This window comes from Danio rerio, chromosome 7, assembly GCF_049306965.1.
Source record: "Danio rerio strain Tuebingen ecotype United States chromosome 7, GRCz12tu, whole genome shotgun sequence".
NCBI classification, from domain to species: Eukaryota; Metazoa; Chordata; class Actinopteri; order Cypriniformes; family Danionidae; genus Danio; species Danio rerio.
Window position 1 is genome coordinate 68,432,479 of NC_133182.1, and position 23,068 is coordinate 68,455,546.

The 23,068-nt window shown below is 36.1% G+C and overlaps 1 protein-coding gene across 4 annotated transcripts in view; it reads left to right on the plus strand.

The window, feature by feature from the left end:
• Window positions 1-23,068, plus strand: part of znf609b (zinc finger protein 609b) — a 121,649-nt gene that overhangs the window by 65,386 nt on the left and 33,195 nt on the right. For all 4 annotated transcript variants that reach the window (XM_068222301.1, XM_068222303.1, XM_068222302.2 and 1 more), the window contains exon 3: window positions 19,599-19,824. In XM_068222301.1, coding sequence (XP_068078402.1) covers window positions 19,599-19,824 — 226 coding nt within the window. The remainder of the gene's footprint in view (window positions 1-19,598; window positions 19,825-23,068) is intronic.

Sequence of the window (23,068 nt, forward strand, 5' to 3'; positions counted from 1 at the left end):
TAAATCAGAATAGTCATCTTAACTTCATTGCAACGTGATCTAAATAAACATTCTTAGTACCAAAACCAGCTTGAAATAATCCCGAGCCAAGCGTGTTCCAATAATCCTAAGCCTGTGTGTTTCAAGTTAAATCTTGCACCCCAAAGTTTTTTTTCTTGTTACATTGCCTTTTTTGTTTCCAATGCAGCAACAACAATCAATTCTTAGCCACAAACCCTGAATAGGTTCGCAAGAAATATGAAGTTTAGTTCATTGGCATCTAAGTTTAAAAACCTATAATGTTGTTTGATATATTTAAGGCCATGTCCACACTAATATGTGTTTTTTTATTATTTTTTAAAAGCTTCCACCTTCTGTCCATATTAAGATGACTTTTTAGACACACTTTAGTCACGACACCGTTATGTAATTAATTTAGTTAGCTTTGTGAATAACGTTGCCAAGCAGATGTTTTGAATGTGGTCCATTTGGACAGCTTTATGAAAGATTAATGTCAGTTTGAACATGCTCCATATTGCCTCTCTTCAATGTTTACTGTGAGCAGTTGTTCAGCGGAAGCACATCACAATTGCAACATTTTGCCACAACTTTTCTAGGCTTAGGCTAATATAAGATTTTGAAAGTATGATAACCTTGGATAAAAATGTCGCTGCATCACGGGATTGTGATTACCGCTCCAAAATAAGTATTTTTTTAATGTCTGGGTTAAAATAATAAATTATAATAATGCATTTTATTTAAATGCGTCTTTCTTGACTCTCAAGGTCACCGTACAAAAAAGGGCAGTCAGTTCACACAAAAACACAGTATAAAAGTTTATAGAATACAATACAATTAAAAAAAAGTGCAGTTAAGTTAAAGAGAGTAGGCTGTTTTAAACAGGTCTGTTTAGATTTAAATTGTGAAAGAAAGTTTAAATTTCGGAGATCAGGAGGAAGAGAATTCCAAGCAGGAATGGTGTAACAGAAAACTTTGGCGCTTTTATTACCAAACTGCGGTTTCCTTGAAAACAGTTATCTGCCAATGCCTAAATGTTTCAAAGAGACAGAAAGTAAATAAACGGCAGGCGAATATGACACAGTTAAAAAAGCACATTAAATCTGTACGCGTGCACAGTACATGACAGAAAGAATTGAAAATTAAAGTGTGGACATGGAGTGTTTATTTGGATTAGTGTAAATATAGCCTAATGTGCCTGTTTACACAGTGGCTGGTTGTTGCTTTTGATGAGTCATTTCATATTAGAATTTTTTTTTCCAAAATAATTTTTCTTATTCATGTTCAGCTCAAAGTAAACAGGGACACAACAACGATAAACCCTAGTGTTTTAGCATCAAAGTTTAAAATCGTATCCAACATAATCCTAGTGTTGACTCAGGTACTATCAATCATTCGCCTGTTTTGTGGAATTAAAACGCTGTTCGGTACATTTAATTGGCCTGTTTACAAAATGGCTGGTTGTTGCTTTTGATGAGCCACTTCATGATATTGATTTATTTTCCTCCCACATAAGTTTTGTAATTCAGGTTTAGCTTAAAGTAAACAGGGTCACAACAACAAAGATAAAGTCTAGTTCTTTGGCATCAAAGTTTGGAAACGTATTTGAGATTCTTCTCATGTTGACTCGTATACTATATACGGTTGGTCTTTTTTTTCCAGAAATGAAACACTGTTAGATGCATCTAATTTACCTGTTTTCACTCTGGCTGTTTGCTTTCGATGAGCAACTTCTACATATTGATTCTTTTTTTTCTTTCATTAAATTTTCAAACTCTGGTTCATCTTAAAGTAAACAAACCAGGTGTGAAAACAGCTTGAGATATTCAGGCGGATCTGCAGAGGTTTGCGGTTGAGATTGATGGGTCAAGGACGTCACAGAGCCCATCATGCATGCGTGCTGATTGCCTGTTTATTAGGCTCCATCGATTCCATCTCCACATCTCGCCCTCAGGCGCTGCTATCATTCTCAGATTGATTCGTGCTGTTTTTGTGTGTGAAGTCGTAAAAGGCAATTGTTTTATTCTCCCCTATTAGTTTTTTTGTAGCATGTCTTATGGGGAATGCAGAGTCTGTCCTCTCAGCAACAGGCAAATAAGCGCCATCAGGCTCTACAGGCTTTCCATCCTGCTCCTCCTCTTCATCATTTATAAAAATCACTTCCATATTTGTGACTCTAACTACAAGGTTAAGCATCAGTGAACTGGATGCAAAGGAGGGGCGATTATTATTTTTTAATTAGGCAAGAATAAATCTTTCACTGCTATAAATTGTCCGCTGTTGGTCGGCTTTTGAATCTTGTCAGGAATGTAGAAATGCTATTTATTAAAGCAATAACTGGTTTAACGTGTTTGCTGTTTGTTCAGACTACTTATTTTAAATGAGCTGAAACAGCACAATTTTTGAGCTTTTTTAGGACAACTTAATTGTTTCATGTTCAATCCACTTAAATTTGGTGCAGCGATGGGTTTGCGTCTTTAATAATCTACGACAGTTTGCATTTAAGAAACAGTAAAAATTATTAATAAATGCATATGAAACAGTCCTGCTTAAGTCACGTCTCATCTTCAGTTTCATGTTCAGGCACGCTTTGCTATCACACTACAAGCTAGGGTTGTAACGGTATGAATTTTTCACGGTATGATAATCGTCTAAAACAATACCACGGTTTGACAGTTTCGCGGTATACGGTATGTTACAAATGTTACAAAATAATAGAACAGTGAAGCAAATTTGACTTTTTCCAAATAATATATTTTTAGTTACTATAAACAACACCACTTACAATGAACAAATAAAAATAAGAAAATAATAAATAATGTGTCAAAGTCCAAATAAAGTACAAATAAACATGGTGCAAATCCTCAGTAAAAAATAGATATAAATATTTACTATACTATAAATAGTTACATAACGAAACTAGATTCAATATGGAACATCCTTAGGTTTTATGTGCCAGCATGGATATGGATGTGGTTGTATGCAATGCAGACAAACAGCTGCATCTTCATTTGCGTCTTTTGAAAAAAGCAAGAGCAACAGTTTGTCTTTGCTGTGTCACTGTTTTGTCATGTTTCTGTGCTGCTGTGCATGCAAAAGTACTTAGTATGAGAATTATTTCATGCAAAACTTTTTTTTTTTTTTTGCGTTTTATTTAGCCGCGCATAAATGTTTGCCTATCTCTCATTCCGTGTTGTTCAAAAAGCTTGGTCCACAAACAAAAGTGAAACCTATGCTTATTGGTTGTGATATAGCGAGTTTGAACCAATCTGGGCATGGAGGAGGGACAATGCATCAATGTATCATGTCTGATTTGTCCGGAGACACAGTGACGAGCGTTTCTTTGTCAAATCAGCGTTGTCAAATGTTGATGACGTAACCGCACTGATTCCGGAGCCTCTGAAAGTCCGCGAATATTATGTGATACATCACTGGAAAGCTGAGATTCTCTTCTTTATGCCAATCTTTGAATTGTATGAATCGGATCAGCGGATCAAAAGTTATTAAACATTTAAGAGCAATACTTATTTTTAGCCGCGGGCGGCTGTCTCGGTCTTTAAGGGTTAAAACCGTTGATATGCAATTGTTCATGGTATGATAATCGTGCACGTTCAAATCGTGGTAAACCGTCATACCGGTTTATTGTTACAACCCTACTACAAGCATACCATGCCAAAGCCCAAGTGAACTGTGCTCAGGCACACCTCTTCCAAATCGGCCAGGGCCGGCCAACTGAACCATGCCTGAGCCTGATTCAGAGCACTTGCACTTCTCAAACGATCTGGGAAACGGGCCTGGGCACAGTTCGGATAGCATATTGTGAATGCGCCCTAAGGCACTCGGCCTGCGGCCTCAAGTCAGCGCACGCCTCCCACCAGTGCTGATATGCAGCCATATCGCACTGCTACTCATGTGATATTGCTCATATATATATTAAACGAATGAAAGCACAGATGAAAACAAAACAAAAAGAGATTATATTATCTAATGTAAACTTAATCGTTTTTACAAATTTAACTGGATTTAACATAAAACAATTGAATTGTCGTCCCCAAAAAATGTAACAAATGTGTTGTTTCATTTTAAAACAGTAGTTTAAACAAGCAGCAAAAGTAATTTTCTGAGTGTAAGTAAATGTGTAAATTGAGTATAAATATATGTAGAAACAGGGCATTCTGACTCTATCTTGGAAGGGTGATGATAGAATCTTATCTCATTGTTTGTAAAGATGTCGGTGCGAGACCTCAGGATGATTCTGTTTTTAGAGCCTGTTTGTTTAGTGCATCTCCACAGACGGCTGCAGATTAAGCTGTTTCATCTGGCAACCGCTGCGAAGATTCGTCGTCTCTCCTGTGGCCTGCTTCGCCTTTTTCCTGGCTTAGTGAAGTTATTGGTTTCTCTGCGAGTGAAATAGAGTTGAGCTTTGAACTCTTAAGTATGCATGGCTTCTGCCTGCTTCTGCATTCCTTAGTACTGAGTGTACTTCTACTCTTGTGGAACTGGCTCGTAGTTTGTTCTCTGATATTTGAAAGTGGTGGGACTGCACAATATATCGTTTCAGCATCGATACTGCAGCGTGCAAATCTGCAATATGTGTAGTCATTGCAAGGTTGAACTCTAATCTAATAGTGTGACTTCTTTTTATTTGGATGGGTTGTTTGTGGCAGATTTCAATAGGCCTGTCACAATAATTAATATATAGACTTATGGAATAGCACATGGACATGACCTCAATCATTTTATATATCACCCATACATAAACCAATTATAGAAACATTTTAGCTGATTGCGCAATCTTTCTGTCTCTATTTGAGATGTCAGTGTCAGTAAGGTTAATAAAACACTAGTATTTAAAGTATACATTTTTATAGTACAATTTCTTGTGGGTATCTGATAATTGAAAATAGATCTGGTAGTAGATATTGCAGCTTCTGTTTGTTATCTTGCACTTTTTTTGTTAACATTATTAACATATTTATTTGTTTGGGATATGTGTTTTCCCATTCTGATTCCAATGGCTCATTATTAAATTATTAAAATACCTGTAATTAAATATAGTTTTATTCTATTAAAAATAAAATATGATAGATGACAATAATATTATATATATATATATATATATATATATATATATATATATATATATATATATATATATATATATATATATATATATATATATATATATAATAATTACAATAATATTGTTTATCGCAATAAATTTCGGTTCAATATATTGTACAACAAAAAATAGGTATCGTGACAGGCCTAGTTTTTAAGCGAATATAAACCATTTGTGCACAAGAAATGTTAGAGTTTACCACTTTAACTAATTTTAATGGTGTTTATTCACACTACAAAAATGACTTTTGCTACTTATTTAAACTACCTATTTAAAATGAGTTAATACAATTTGTATGTTTTTTTGGGACAACTTAATTTAATTATATTCAATCCACTTCAATTGAACATAGAAACGGTAGAAACGGTTATATTAGTTTAATAGATTTGTGTTGGGGCTAAATGAAGGAACTGTGTTGAACCCAGCATTTTTTACAGTGTTTACAAGAAAGACTATAGAGTGTTATTTTACATTTAGATTATTGCGTTTTTAACTCCAGCGAAAAATATATAGCGCTGTTTATCTCAATTTTATCTTTATTCTATTTCTTTAATCTGTGCTTTAATTAGTTTATTGAAGTTTATTACTTTTATAAATTAAAATTCTGAATTCTTTCCAAATAGTCATCTTGTGAAATTCTATTCATATTGCATATATATATATATATATATATATATATATATATATATATATATATATATATATATATATATATATATATATATGTATATGTATATGTATATATATATATATATATATATATATATATATATATATATATATATATATAGCAGAAAAACAAAATATCGCAATGTCATTTTTTTTCCAAAATGCGCATGAACTCATTGCTCCTCATTGTAAAGGTTTTATGAGATCTTATAACCTGATGTAAGGTGGAACAGTTTCACTGGTTATTGCTTTAGTTTTTGACATGTAACAAATAAGCTGACACTTGTTTATAATGTATGAAATACACAATACATTTTCTAATTTATTTATTAGCTAAAACCTATTTTGTTGGTCAAAATTTGCAGAAATTGGCACCTAAATTGTGGAACTCTTTACTCTCTGATATTCACAATGCAGAATCCCTGATTATTTTAAAATAATTTTCTTATAAGGGTAGCTTTTATTGGATTTTATTTTTATTTGATGTTTATATCTAGAACTATTATTATTATTCTATGTCTTTTAAATAATTTTGCATTATTACATATTTTCTTTGCCTACAATTTTTAATGTATCTTTTAACGTTGCACATTTTATATGTCTGTTAAGTCCTTTGAGATGCTACTTTTAATACTTTTAATATTAAAAAAAAAGTTTATTATTATGATTAAAAGTATTTGCCCTGTGAAATAAAATATTTCTTAAATATATTTCCCAAGTGTTGTTTTATGGAAAGAAGATCTTTTTCAACATATTTATTAACATAATATGACTAATTTCTAGTTTATTTTGTCTTTGAAATGATGACAGTACATAATATTTTTAAAATATTTTGTAATATGCAAAAAATTAAAAACAAATCAAAGACTTGTTTTTGTTGCGCGCGTACTGAAGAGCGTTGTTGTCGCGCGCGTTCTGATCAGCTGTGTTGTCGCGCGTACTCAAGAGCGGTGTTGTTGCGCGCCTACTGAAGGGCGGGACCGAGGGTGTGCCGCGTCGCGGGGGCACTTTTGATCATTTTGGAAGGGCACTTTCTATCCAAGACTAAAAAGGGCATGTGCACTGCACAGGTTGAGCCCTATGTGTGCACGTGCCTGCACAGGAGTGACTTCGACTGTACATAGGATTTTAATTAGGCTAAAACTATTAAAAAAAAACATTATTGCAACTCCAAACTATATACTCAGAAGTAATAAAAAGATTTTTTAGACAGTGTTGCCAAATTCCTTCTATAAAAAGTTGTTAAAGCGTAGTTAAGAATTTGCTACATGTTGGTAGATGATGTCATGTGCTAAATAGCATATTCATTACATCATGTTGTTTCGGCCTTTTCAATCTGTTCCAACCCACTGGTCTAACAAATCACCATAATCATAGAGTAAAGGGATAGTTCACATACATGCACTTAAACAGAAATAAAATTCTGTTACTCTTTAATTGTTTTAAACCATTTATTAGTTTCTTTTTTTTTTTGTCTTGAGCACAAAATAATATTTTTTAAAAGCCTATGACTATTAACTTTCATAATAAAAGATACTGATGAAGTCAATGGTTATAAGTTTTTAAAATATATTCAGCTTTTCTGCTTTCTTCATAATATTTTCTTTTGTTTCATACAGAAGAAACTCAAGGTTTGAAACTACTTGAAAGTGAGTAAATAGTAAGAACACTTATTTTTAGTGAACTATCCTTTTATAATAGTGTCTTTACTACATGACAAGCTTTGGTCTTTCGGATTTGTGATTTAGTTTTATTTGCTAACCGAATGCTTTCATTTTAGCCATCGAAAATGTTATTGTAGTTCTTTTAATACCACACAATTCTACATGTATTTAATAATTATACAGTGCTCAGCATATATGAGCACACCCCTCACAAATCTCTCTTTTAAATTCATATTTATAATAGGAAGCTATCTAATATTATATTTGTACCTATACATTAGATTAGTCAGTACTGAAGCAAAACCTGGGGCTTATCTAACAAAATAACTTTCGATAACGGCCCCAAAACTAGTGCACTCATTTTTTTATGTAATATAAAAATATTAAATACAAATTTAAAAGAGTGAAAAATCAAGAGAAGCAAAAATATGGAAATATTTAGTTGAAATTTTGTAGTTTGTAATTTTGATTTTGCAATATTTTGGTTGTATTTAATTGTATTATCTTTCAGTTTCTAAATATGTTTGGTGACTAAAATATTATTTTAATAAATATATCTATTTAATAAATCAGTTTTGTTTTAATGCACCAAAATACATTGTCTATATTCACGGAGAAATTGATAAAAATATTCATTTTCAAAATAGGGTGTACTCGATTATGCTGAGCACTGTATGTGTATTATCATTGTTTAGAAGTTTTCAAAAACCAACCCATTAATCAGACAGTTTTTGAACATTTAAAATTAGTACCTCTCAGTAGCTCTGTCTGCAAATCTTTTTTCTCTCTCTCTTCTAGAATCATTAGCTAATCTTAATTGCAGTCATTTAATCAATCAAACATCAATATAAAATCTTCAGTAGTCAACGGCTACTTGGTGTTACAGAGTTCAGTGGATGCATTTTGGCTCGCAGTCAGCATAAACTTTTCCTTACACTGCAGTTTGTTTTGGTCAGCAACCATCATTTAAACACCAAGGCACTGTTTGAAGTGTGAAACTAGCAATCAAATAAACTAATATTACCTCTTACGAGTGACTTACGAAAACTCTTTGTTAAAATACTTTAAACATACAGTTGAAGGCAAAATTATTAGCCCCTTTTTTCATTCTTTTTCAATTATTTCCCAAATGATGTTTAACAGAGCATCAGTTATTTCTTATAATAGTTTTTTCTTTTGGAGAAAGTCTTATTTGTTTTATTTCGGCTAGAATAAAAGCAGTTTTTCAATTTTCTAAGAATTTTTTTTTTTATCGTATACAGAACAAACGACTGTTATACAATAACTTGCCTAATTAACCTAATTATTGCAGTTTAAGCTGAATACTAGTATCTTGAACAATATCTGGTAAAATATTTTGTACTGTCATCATGGCAAAGAGCAAAGATATCAATTATTAGAAATCATTTGTTAAAACTATTATGTTTAGAAACGCATTGTAAAAATCTTTCTGTTAAGCAGAAATAGTTGAAATATCCAGGGGGGGGCTAATAATTTAGGAGGGCTAATAATTCTGACTTTAACTGTACCTACATGATAACAGGATAACCTACATGCAAATCCTCTGGCTAATTCTTTCCTCAAAAGTGCTCCTTGTAAATATGCCTGTTTCCAAATCGACTGAGATGAAATAAAAAACTTGAATGACTCCCAATCAGATTAAAGGTTTATGAGCATAAAAGACGATTTGCGAATGGACTTTCTAAGGCCGAGACTGCAAAAGAAAAAGAGTTTCTGGGTATTTTCTTCAGTCTCTTTCATTTCTTCGGTCTCCTTTCAGGCTGCGTTGATGCTTTGCGTGTGTATTGAAAGCATCTGTGCTTAACAAAGATGACTGACATTTGGGCAAGATTTGGAAATCGCTCTCAATTCGCATCTCAGGAAAAGATTAGGATGAAGAACTGGAATTTTTTATTTAATCTGTTGGCCTTCATTTTTTCCTACCCTTCTCTGAATGCTGTGACAGTTGTTTTCTGCCAAGGATCTGCTGGCAGTGCATTGGGTTTGGAGAACTTGGCGTTTTTTTTTTGTTGTTTTTTTTCTTTTAATCTAACTATACACAACGCAACAAGATTGTAGCAACACGCAATTTGGCTGTCCACACTAAACGTGACTTGACATAAAAGAAATATTTAAATACCAGCCAATTATTTAAATATCAGCCATGGCACCTTCAATGAAATGGTAAAGATTATAATCAAATTAATAAATATCAATTAATTAAGTGATCGGTGTACTTTGCTGCTTGTTCCAACTATTTATGTAAAATGAGTTTAAACAACACAATTCTCAAGTTGTTTTGTGATGACCTAATAGTTTTTATGTTGAATCAACTTAAATTTGTAAACTATTAGGCTAGCTTACTTGATTTGTGTGAAAGAGTTGTGTAGAACCCAGCAATTTTTACAGTGTTTGTAATGTGTCAGTTCTGACTTTCATTTTTAAACAGTTTTCTAGTGTTGCAACCTCCTGGCTCAATAATGAAGTTACAAAACCAAATAAAGATCCAAGCCATGAAATCAGATCCAGTTAAATATATATTTAATCAAAAATTTATTGAAATGATACATAAATGTAAAGAAAAGAAACAAAAACTCCAAACCTCTTTATCCAAACTCATATCACAAGCAAAACTCCGCACCTGGTTCAAATGCTATCTTGGCAAAACACTGCACCTGTTTAAGACACTTTGTTTTCGATATCTGAAGTGAAATTTGCTGCTTCTTTCAGCAGTATGGCGATAAGTGTCACATAAAACGGTGTTCAAACTCCCATTGGTAGCATTTGACACTGCACTGTAAAACCCAACAGTCAACTCTATCAAATGAAATGAGTGTAGTTAACTCGGAATTTACTGAAAGCTAATTCTACTCATTTGAAAAGAGTTTTGAGCTCAGAGTTATTAAATACCTCATTACTTCAGCTTAAACAGAGTAAGTTCACAGTATTCATATAGATTAGTTTGTTAACTAATCTATAATCTGGTTTGAGTTCTTTTCATTGATTGGGTTTTACTGTGCTCAAATTGCTTCGTTTACTCAAATAGATTGAGTTCACAGTACTTAGAATTAGAATTAGTTTTTAAACTTAAATGGTTTGTTGCAATCGGTTTCCTCAAATGGATTGAGTTACTTTAACTTTTTGGGCTCTACAGTGTGCATAAATCCATAATCAGTACCTGAGGTTGATCATTGTCATTGTGGTTTATGCTGGTTTTCTGCGGCAATGTCGCATAAATAGAAAGCCTAAAAAATAAAATAGAAAATAGAAATTTTGTCCATCACCAGTGCAGATAGACAAAAAAAAAGGAGACAAAAACTCCTTTTAACATGGAAAAAGATTTTTTTATTGCACGTCTAGTTAGGATATGGTGGTAAGTTCACTGTAAAAAATTCCTTCAAGTTGTTCCAACACAAATTGATTAAGTTAACTTATTTGATTTGTGTTGGCACAAGTTGTAGGAGTTGTGTGAAACCCTGCATTTTTTACAGTATGTGATTTCATTTTAAAATCTTTGCTAGTTACTTTATTTTCAAGCTCTAAGGTGAACTTTCTGCTGCTACATTCAGTAGTATGCAATAAATGTCATGTAAAATGTTGTTCAAACTCACGTTGTTAGCATTTGACACTGCATTAAGGCCATAATGAAGTTGATCATTGTCGTTGTGTATGCTGGTGTTCTGCTGTGATGTCGCAGAAATAGAACGTCTTTCTAAAAATAGAAAATAGAAAGTCTTTTTAAAATAGTGTCAAGGCTCACTGTAAAATTCCTTCAAGTTGTCCCAACACAAAACAATTAGGTTAACTTAATTGATTTGTGTTGGCATAACATGTAGGAATTGTGTGAAACCCAGCATTTTTTTTTTCAAGATGTGAAGTGAATTGTCTGCTACTGCTTTTAAGTAGTATGCCAATAAATGTCACGTAAAATGGTGTTCAAACTTCTATTGGTAGCATTTAACACCGAATTAAGCCCATAATCAGTACCTGAGGTTGATCATTGTCATTGTTGTTTATGCTGGTGTTTTGCTGTGATGTCGCAGAAATAAAAAGCCTTCCTAAAATATAAATTTTGTGCTTCGAAAGTGCAGATGGTTAAGACAAAAACCTATTTTAACATGGAAAAATATACCTTTTATTGCACGTCTACTTAGGACATGGTGTTAAGGCTCACTTTAAAAAATGCAGGGTTCCACACAATTCATTCAAGTTATCCCAACACAAAACAGTTAGGTTAACTTATTGTGTGTAACCCTGCCTTTTTCACTGTGTGGGATTTTATTGCTAGTTATTTTATTTCCAAGATCTGAAGTGAATTGTCTGCTGCTGCTTTTATAGTATGGTAATAAATAGAGGTGTGAACCTACACTGGTCTCACGGTTCGGTTCGGTTATGATTATCATGCCTTCGATTTGGTTCAATACGATATCACGATGCATTGACGATGCCTTCCATATACAGTGTTATATGTTAGGGGGGAGCCTATAACAAGCTGTCTGTATAAACACACAGACACACAGTACCACACTGTCTCTCATTCAAACACATACACAAACATAGACAGCACCAAAGAAACAAACACACACGCACGCGCACACTCACACACTTAAGCCCTCGCAACAGGGAGAGCTTGCGATGAGCGGAGCAGAAAATCGAAAAAAAAAAACGAAAAAAAGAAGCTCTTTTGCGACGGTCCCTTACTGAGAGCAGCTCTCAGCGCGAGCTCTCCCGGCTAAACACATATTTGCGAGGGATTAAACGGAGCGGTGCTCGTAATGTCAAGCGAAAAAAAGAAAGACAGCTGTGAAACAAAACCAGCTTTGTCTTTTTGTAGGAAACACACTTTACATCTTTTTAGGGTAAGAGGTTTTTGAGTTATTGCCGTCTATAACTGAATGTGTGTCAGGAATATCGAAAACAAAACCAACTGAACCGCGCTCCTTTCTGGCACCCCCCTGGATATACAGCACCCTTAGCATTTGCCTATGGTGCCTATTCCACGGACCGGCCCTGAGTTGGCTGAGTGTTGTAAATACCGGCGCTCACCACCCTCACGACAGAGCGCATAGTAGATAAATGACGTCACTACATAATAACCGGTTATGATTATTACTGAACCGATACCAAATTGTCCGCGTCTGCATCGCGATGAACCAAAGAAACAATTAATTTTGACACCCCTAGTAATAAATGTCACATTAAATGGTGTTCGAACTCCCATTGATAGCATTTGACACTGCATAAAGTCCATTATCAGTATTTGAGGGTGATCATTGTCGTTGTTTATGCTGGTGCTCTGTTGCGACGTCATAGAAATGGAAAGCCTTTTCAAAATAGACATTTTGTGGATCACCAGTATGGATGATTAGGACAATCTTCTTTTAAAAACTATTTTATTGCGCATTTAGTTAGGACACAGTGTTAAGGCTGAATGTTAACTTAATCGATTTGTGATGTCAAGACATGGAAAAACATAGATTTTATTGTTCGGCAAGTTAAGACACTGTGTTAAGACCCACTGTAAAAAAATGTAGGGTTCCACACAATTTCTTTAAGTTGTACCAACACAAATCGATTAAGTTAGCTTAACTAATTAAAGTGGACAGAACATAATAATTTGAACAAGTAATATTTTGAATGTGTTATGCACTCGATGCACTCATTATTGGTCACTATTAAAAGTAATAAATGTGAGTCCGTTTAGATCTTGTGAGGTAATGGCTTGATGAATGGGGTACGGTGGATATTAGGGCTGTAAGTGTATTTGAACGTCCTGCAGTCTGTGTGTTTTCTGGGAGAGCTGACAGCTGGATGTTTGCTCGTCTGTTGTGTCAGCGCACCAGCTAGCACTCTGGCGAGTCACGCATAATCATAAATCAGCAGGCGGTTGAGATGACATGAGCTTCTCTCACTGGTGTGATGTTTCATGCAGGAGGTAAAAACAGTCATGGAGCTTTTGAACCTGTTATCATCTCAATCACAAGTGATAACAGGCCATTAGGCGCAAGTCGAACATGCTTTGCTATTTTTCACATCGACTTTCTCCCGAGGGTATGGCATTTAGAAGTTGGAACTGTTTGTTTTGTTTTTTTTTTTTACGTCAAGTGTGATCTCACCCCACATTCATTAAGTGTTACATTATATTCTATTTCATACATAGCGCTATAATTTTAGAAAATACATTACTGTTCGGAGCTTGTAAGTATTTTGAATATGCTTTCCAGCACTGTAGTAATGTGAGTACAGATGTGAAAAATTATAAGTTAAAAAAAACTTATTATTTTGAATATGGATTAAAATGTATTAATGTAAACAGAAATTTCATCAGTAATTTAAAATGAGGATTTACATTAGGAGCATTTCCAGCCTGATCTCATGAGGAAACGTTAGTATTTTACGTTTTGTCAGTTTAGTAGCTATTTCGTACGATGTTCAGTCGTATGAAAATGTACGATTTTAAAAAGGAGGCATCGCACCCAACCCTGCTCCAAAACCCAAGTGTCATTGGGGGATGAGCAAATCCTATTTGTTCGAATGAGATTGTATGACTTCGTACGAATTAGCCACTAAATTAAAAAGTTACGGATTGCCGTGAGATTGTGTTGGCGTTTCATATTAATAAAGATTTTCAAACAACATTTTTTGGAAATTCATGCATTTTCTCAGGATTCTTCGAAAAAAGTAAAAGAAAAATAAATGTATATTTAAAAAAAATTAAATATACTAAATTAAATTAAATTAAATATACTATTAAATTTACTAAATTTTACCTTTAATAATTTATCGATTTATTTTATGGTTTTATCCAGACTTAATGAAACAATCAAATTCTAAACTGAAAGCGATCTTCAAATGCAGTCAAAAATCTAGTTTATCTAATCTAATAAATATCTAATAAATCTAATTTAAATCTGAAAAAGGTATTTAAATGTTACATTTTAGTTCATTTTAGCTTTAACTAGGGCTGTGCGATTTGGGGAAAAAATGTAATTGCGCTTTTTTTTTTTTTTTTTTTTTTACAGATATTGTGATTACGATTTGATTTGCCATTCAATTCTTTGGTTAAGCTTCAGCTCAATCACACATGCTTTTTTAGGTGCCGGTTGTTGTATTTCCTAGTGCTGGCAACAATTCTGTGACAGCTCTTACAAATTACTTGTTTTTGCTTGGTGTCTGTGACTTTGAATCCAAAGTATCCCCATTTTACCGATGTGCTGTTTTTCTTTTATATGAATTTGTCTATTAAAGCTTCTGAAGCGGCAGATGCCATCATCCCACTTATCCGCACTTTCCTGTTTGTTTGTTTGTTTGTTTGTTTGTTGTTTTTTGTGGGTGTTTATCATGTTCGGTTGTGCAATTCTAATTGGGCAGAACAAAAGTGTGCTCACTCTATTGTCACACACATTTGCTCTGTGTGGGGGAAATTAAATATTATAGATTTCATAACGCAGCCTCATGATTAGCTAATCACAACATTTCAAATCGCGATTGCAATTCTATTTCAATTAAATGCACAGCCCTAGTTTTAACTGCATTAAAAGTGCAACAAATATGTCTAATTCTTTACTTGAAGGGGTGTTCATGAGACTTTTTTATGGAACCTTTATAATTATGACAAGACATGCCATGAATGTAAATGAGATTTTATGCATCCTTATGACAATTGTTAAGAAGTGTCATTTCCTTTGTTATGTCATTTTAAATGCAAAGATGTCATTATGACAACAGTTATAACAACAGCCTTTGGTGAGAAGGTGAGAAGCAGTAAAGTTAATTTTACACTCAACTTATACTCCTGAAATGACCTGAAATGTGTTGATGAATAATTGTGCAGCCATATTTAAACAGGCTGGCTGGTCTAGTCTGAAATATCCCAATCCCTAACAGCAAACATACTGCTAGAGCATTTTCATTTCATTTTGCTGGTATTTATGATACTAATAATATCAGATTTGGAGTAACCCTAGTTGTAAGTGTGAGTTGGACTTGATTTCTTTTGGATGCTTTCTCTTGTTGGGAGTTTACAATTCAATTTGAAACACGTCAAGTTGAATGTAGTCACAGAAGCTTCTCTGTTGTTGCTTAGCCAAGGTTTATTTAGGTCTTCAGCTTTTCTAAAGTAAACCACTCAATATAATTACAATCATGTAATATTCCATCTCCATTTTCATTTGTGTGCCAATGTTTACTCTTCCACATGCCAGTGGTGGCACACATGCCCTAAGCCAGGGGTGTCCAACCCTGTTCCTGTAGAGCCACCTTCCTGCAGATTTCAGTTGCTACCCATATCAAACACACCTGAACCAATTAATTAGGACCTGAACACTACGTGATAATTACAGGCAGGTGTGTTTGATATGGGTTGCAACTGAAATCTGCAAGAAGGTGGCTCTCCAGGAACAGGGTTGGCCACCCCTGCCCTAATCTATCAATATTAGGAGTAGGTCAGTATAAGATTCTGATGGTATTATAACCTTCGATAAAAAATATTACAGTGTTATTTTAGATCAGTAGTTACATGTTTTTTTTTTTTTTTAATGTCTGACTTTTTCGCCATTGAATACATTTTATTTTAAGAAACTATTCTTAAAAAATATTTTGGAACAGTAAACATGTCAGGCTAAATCATTGACTTCTGCTCTCTTTATTAGTTTCAAAAACACAGATTTTGAAAAGGCATCTTTGGATAACTTCCTTTTCTTTGGATGTAAAGTAAGCCACTAGGGCTGTCACAATATCTATTTTTGCTGGGCGATATATTGCACCCAAATTAATTGCGATAAGCAATGTTATTGCCACTCTATAACTTATATCACTAATAAAAAAATAAATTTTTACAAAATAATCCTGTAATAATTCAGGTGCACTGTTTAAAAGGATGTTTTAATTTTAAGAATATTTAGACGTTTGAAATTGAAGCATGAAAAAAATATCTTAAAACAATCAGGCAGATTCTGACACAGGACTGTTTGTTAAATTTTGCAGCATATTATTTAAATGCTTTTTTTTCCAAGGGTGTTTAACGGCTGCATCTCTTTAGCTAAATAATGGTACCTGTCTGTGAGTGAGTTTTGTTTCTAACACTTCAGAAACGCTAGCTGACAGTAGGTGCTTATGTTCCTCTGTGATTTCTTCGCTGGTGTTTTGTATTTTTCTGAACACTACCTTGATGTACAAGTGGCTCATTTTGAGGCTGGAATTGGCAAACATGCAATAACTTTAATTCTAAGGTAAACACAAAACAAAACTTTCCATCTGGAGCTCCTTCTCGGGACTCCACACTTGTAAACCCTCAATGCATCGGGCTCGCTCGGCTCACAGAGCTTGTGCTATGCGTGTGCAATGTGTTAGTTGTTGCAATGTGTTAGTTTTTTTGAGAGGTACGTGTCAGCGTTCCCGACAGCCATGGCGAGGACTGTGCCTCCTTTTTCATTCAGCTTAAAGCCAAAATGTTCCCACACTGGAACTGAAGTCTGTGACTTTGAAACAAAGTCCATCGCGACTTGTTTATCCTAGCTTACTGTCAAAACACGAATCAATGGGTTCGCGGCTTGCCTTCTTCACCTCCACTATCCATTCCCTCTCGCTCTCTGTCTGTGTGTGTGCGCGCACGTAGCATGCGTTAAGATGCTGCATAAGCCCTGCCTTCAACACAAAGCAGAATGCAGTGCGGTTGACAACTTACATTATGTAGCCTAATCATCATCATCTTTCATTTCATTATATAAAATAGACAATATATCGCGCCTCCAAAATTAACTGCCCTCATTTTCATATCACGCAATAAGTCAATATTTTGACTATCGTGACAGGCCAATAAGACACTGCACTGTTCAGGTCTGTAACATGCTTGAATGTTGATGAATCTGTCTTCAAAATGTGTCCTGAATCGTGGACTAAATAAACTAAACTTCTCTACCATGACGACCATATAACAGAAAATGTTAGCGATTTTTAAACAATTCTTGACTTTTCCAAACCATGGTAAACCTTAAAACCGGTTATTGTCCCAAGCCTAATTAATATCTGTTTTGGGGTCTGTCGGGATCACACATAGCTAATTCTTAAGACTGATTTATACTTCTGCATCAAAAGCATCCATATGGTCCGGCAGAGCCTACACGTGTCGTATAGCCCATGCTGTAGCCGTCGCTGACATGCACCTCACAAAAAAAGTTAACTACATGTCACAACAACGCATAGCGCAAGCTCTGTGATTGGTCGACTTGGTAGCCCTGATGAGTGTGAGTGGGACAGAGCCGCACGAACCTGTTGGAGCGAGTTTTACAAGTGTCGAGTCTTGTGAAGGAGCTACATATGGAAACTTTTGTTTTGTGTTTACCTTATGATTAAAGTTGTTGCACGTCCGCTGACGCCTGCCCTGAAATGAGCTAGTTTGAGCCATTTGTACATTAAGTTAGTGTTCAGAAAAAACAAAACACCAGCAAAGAAACTTGACACCGAGAAATATAAAATCTTAGGCCCCGTTTACACTAGTGCGTTTTAGTTTTAAAACGGCGTTGTAGAATGAAAACGATCCGCGTCCACACTCGCGTTTTACCCAGCGTTTCTGAACTGCTCTCCGTCCACACCAAAACGCTGAAAACGCACATCACGTGACCACACAGACACTCTCGGGCAAGTGCTCCAGCATTTCTACCCAGATGAGAGCTCTGCTTGTCAGACTGCTCATCACGCATCTCCCGCTGGATCAAATCTCACTATATTTGCTGAACGTGATATTTCATTCATGTTGTTGTCTTTATCTAACGACATAGGCCAATTCCCTGACTTTGGTCATTGGAATCTACTAAGTTACTTCACGGGTAACATGTTTTGGTTTAGCGCAAAGATAAGTTAATGATTAATCCAGGTACATTGACTGATCGCTTGCCTTTATTTCTTACAATGTATAAACTTATTGTATGTTATACTTTTATAATTATCGATTATTAAAACTGATATTCAGCAAAAGAGAGGGTGCGTTTCGTATTGTCACTGAAATTGAAAGAAGGCAGTTGTTATAGGCTCCGTTTTGTTATAAATATCCACACAGTGAAGATGACGCCCATATATGCAGCACGACGTCTCAACATTTCTGCTGTCTGTTAAGTTTTCTAATATTAAAAAGAAAATAGGCAGTTCCTTAAATCATGTTTACATTTTATTTTTGAGAAAGTGAAACAACGTAGCCAAGGTGATGTGAATGAAGTTATAAAGTACACTGTTCCCTTTGAAGATTTACGCGTGTCCTCGGTATGTTTTCCATATCAAACTGAGAAGGGGGAGACTGCAGCCTTGATCAAACTTGCGAAGTCTTAACTTACAAGAAGAGGATGCGAGACTGAACTGTGTGTGGGCTACTTAATATTGAGGAAAAGCCCCATGCAGATAGGCGAACGTTTGCAGCCCGCCTCCGTTTTCAGATGTCTCCGTCTTTCCCCATCCACACTGAGACGGAGCAGCAGCGTTTTAGAATGAAAACGGCCTCTCCAGCGTTTTCAAAAAGCTCTGTTTTCGGCGCTCGAGAACTCCGGCGTAGTGTACACGGATGGCGTAACCGTAGCAAAACTTATGCGTTTTCAAACTAAAACGCACTAGTGTAAACGGGGCCTTACTGCCATCTAGCATTTTGGATGTGTTATTGCAGAGCAACACAAACAGCATGCAGAAGTATAAATGCACGGCAACATGCAAGGCATGCACCGTGGGTCACACCGATAACTCGACGCAATAGTATAACCCAGGCTTTACTAAATTACTGCTACTCATTTACCTGACTGGTGTCTATCCTGGTCCTAGACTGTAGGTAGGGTCAATTAGAGCGCCTGAACCCTCAGCTCCAGCCCTTTAATGAAATAAAGGAGCCTGTGTTCAGCCGGTGAGATGATGATGATGTGGTGTCAGTGAGCATGCTGTGTGGGCTCTGTTCCCCTTGAAGTGAGCCTTAAGTAGCTCAAAGCATATACGGCTCTTAATGAGGTCCGCCATCCAGCAGGGTGCAGGTCAGGTCCTCTCTCTGTAACAACCTTCATAAAACACAGTCTAGCTCAAGGCCATGTGCAGCTTTTCTCCAGGTGTCATTCATTTCCTGTCTTAATGCACCAGCACTCATCTTCCTTGTTTTGTCTCTCTTGTGGTTTCAGATGGAGTCTCCGGTCTCCACCCCAGCTCCTCCTCCGCTTCACCTCCTTGCCTCTATAGGGAACAGTGACATTGCATCTCCGTGTGAGCAGCTTATGGTGCGCACACGCTCAGTGGCGGTTAATACTTCTGATGTGGCCCTGTCCACAGAACCAGAGTGCCTGGGACCCTGTGAACCAGGCACCAGCGTCAACCTGGAGGGCATTGTGTGGCAAGAAACTGAAGACGGTAAGAAAACTGACTATATCAAGTGTTGATTAGCCAAGTTGTGATTGATCTTTTGACAAAGTGAGACTCCTAATAGCAAGTAGGGGTGTCAAAATTGATTGATTCTTTGGTTCAGTGAGATATCATAACTGAATGTTACATACTGTCATTTATCTGGTGTGCTATGCCGCAGTAGTATACTATGGCGAAGAAAACTTAAAACTAGGGTTGTTCCAATACCCTTTGATTCCTTCCCGATACCAATTACGATACCTAAACTCAAGGTATCGGCTAATACCTGACCCATATTTGACTGTGTATCTGTAGATTATTAGTGTATCTGTGGTTATTACGTACTGACATCATATATCTGCTGCACTACGTTGCAGCATCATATTTTGGCAAAGCATAAATAAAGCTAGGGTTGTAATAATACCCTTTTTCTATTCCCGATACATATACCTGAGCTCAAGGTATCGGCCGATACCAAGTACCAAACCGAGACCTGAGTGTTTATCTGTGAAAACAGTTGTATACACTACTAGCCCGTTATAAATTGACATAAATATTTGATGGTGTGCTTTAGACTTGCTCATTAATAAAACAACATAAATTATGTCATAATTTGAACAATGGAGACATTTAAATCATTGGTTACAGAAAATCTGGAAAAGCTATGCTGATTGTTGTGGTATGTTCTAACTATTTTGCAGACTTGGCTCAAAATTATTTACTTTTTGAAATAATTTGCAGTTAAAGAGCCCATATTATACATGAAATAGGGTCATATCTTGGTTGTAAGGGTCTCCAACAACAGTCTAATATGCATGCAAGGTCAAAAAACACTTTCATGGTCTTATAATCTGCATTTATTTTTACCTAATTATCCCAGCGACTCCTGTATGAATCGTTCAGTGATTCATTTGTTCCCAAACCCCTCCTTAGCGCGAAGCTAATCTGCGCTGATTGGACCGATGACAGTCTGTCGCGATTGGTCGACTGCCTTCAGTCAGAGAGTGAAATGGCCAATAGCTAATCAGCAATTTAAAAAGTAATCACAGTTCATACACGCTAGATAGTGTAGGCGTGGATTTTAGCTGCCACACACACACAAACACACACACACACACCTCCGGACGAGAACGCTCCCGCTTCCGCCCGCACCCGCCAGGTTTTAGCCTTAGAACCCGCCCCGTATTCTGCCCGCCGCGCCCGATCCCGCTAAAGAGCGGGGGAGAACAAAACCGAAAATCTGTATAAACACACACACAGCACCAAGCATAAAGCTCTCGCTCGCTCGCTCGCTCGCTCGCTCGCTCTCTCTCTCTCTCTCTCTCTCTCTCTCTCTCTCTCTCTCTCTCTCTCTCTCTCTCTCTCTCTCTCTCTCTCTCTCTCTCTCTCTCTCTCTCTCTCTCTCTCTCTCTCTCTCTCTCTCTCTCTCTCTCTCTCTCTCTCTCTCTCTCTCTCATACGCGCGCGTGCGCACTAACACACAAGCACCAAGCAGACACATCTTTCTCTTTCTCAGGCAGCCCGCTCCCGTCCCAAATCAAACCCGTTACCGACCGCTCCGGCGATTTATTCGGAAATTTATTCCCGCGCCGCAGAAATCTGGCGCGGGGACAGCCGCGGGTATGCACACCTCTAACGTTACCACGGAGCTCCATAAACAAAGCAGCACGCGTCACGTTTTTAACGTGACTTTGCACGCGATAAGAGAATATAGCCAGTTAACCTGAGACAGTACACTCGGTTACAAGTAACAAATCACAACTAAATACATTTGCAAGCTAGAGTCAACGAGGCAACAACTTTAACCGCACGTACTTACACTTGAGAAATGGAAGAAACCCATCCTGATGTCCATTAGTAAGTTACTGATCCTTCCTTTAACAAACGCAGATGAAGTATTCTTTGTAGCATGTAGCTTCCAGAAGTTTCCAGTAGTTTCCAACTGCTTGGCTATAATGCTGAGGTTTCATCTTTGGGTAGAGACTCAATATATCCATCTGCAATGTGACTTCAATCGACCGGCATGTTTGTGTGCGTGTGTTTGTGGGTGTGTGTGTGTGTGTGTGTCTGGGTTACTGCGTCAGAGGGCGGGGCCTCAGGTTTGAAATCTCCCGGGTTTGCGCGTGCACGTGAAAAACTTTGTTTCGTTCGTACGTCATGGCGAAACACCTAATGAGTCGGTTTCAAGGCGACTCGTTTGAAGCACTATGAATCGACTCTTTTATAGATGAATCAACCGTTTTAAACACTGTTTTCTTACAGATTTAAGCCTTAGCTGGATACTTCACTTCACTTAGAGCTGTGTTACACACTACATGGAGGAGAATTTTCAAAAACCCATAATATGGGCTCTTTAAGATATGTAGTTTACACAAAAAAGTCTGATTACTAAACTGCCATGGGGAAATAAGTTCTTCCTCAGGGCTTACTGTAGAGCAAAAACACAAATACTTTGGTTCAGTAAGAGATCGTAACTGTTTATTACATACTGACGTCATTTATCTGGTGAGCTATGTAGCATACTATGGGGAAGCATACTTAAAACTAGATTTGTTACCTTTTTTTTTCCCTTCCCAATACCGATACCTGAGCTCAAGGTATCAGCCGAGTGTGTATCTGTAGAAACAGTTGTGTACACTACTAGCCCTCTATAAACTGATAGAATTAATTGATGGTGTGCTTCAGACTTATCCATTAATTTAACATGACATAAATTCAAACCACAATTTGAACAATGGAAACAATGAAATGATTGGATACAGAAAATCTGAAAAATATATAACGATTTTTGTGTTATATTCAGATAATTTTTGCTGACTTGACTGATAATTTAATTATTTAACTATTAAAAATTATTTACTTTTTGAATTGATTTGCAGATTGGATATCTAGTTTACACCAACAAAAATCTGATTACTAAATTACCTTGAAAAAAGGTCTTCCTCAGAGCTTACTGTAAAGCAAAACAATACAAAAACACAAGAGATCATAACTGGTTATTATTTTGTACTGATGTCTTTAAACTAGTGCGCTAATGTCACAGGAGCATACTATGGCTAAGCATACTTAAAACTAGGGTTGTTCTGATACCCTTTTTCCCTTCCTGATACTGATTCTGATACTTGTGCTTAGAGTATCGGCCGATAACGAGTATCGAACCGATACCTGTGCATGTATCTGTAGAAACAGTTGCGTACACTACTATCTCTGTATAAATTGACAGAATTAATTTACGGTGTGCTTCAGACTTATCC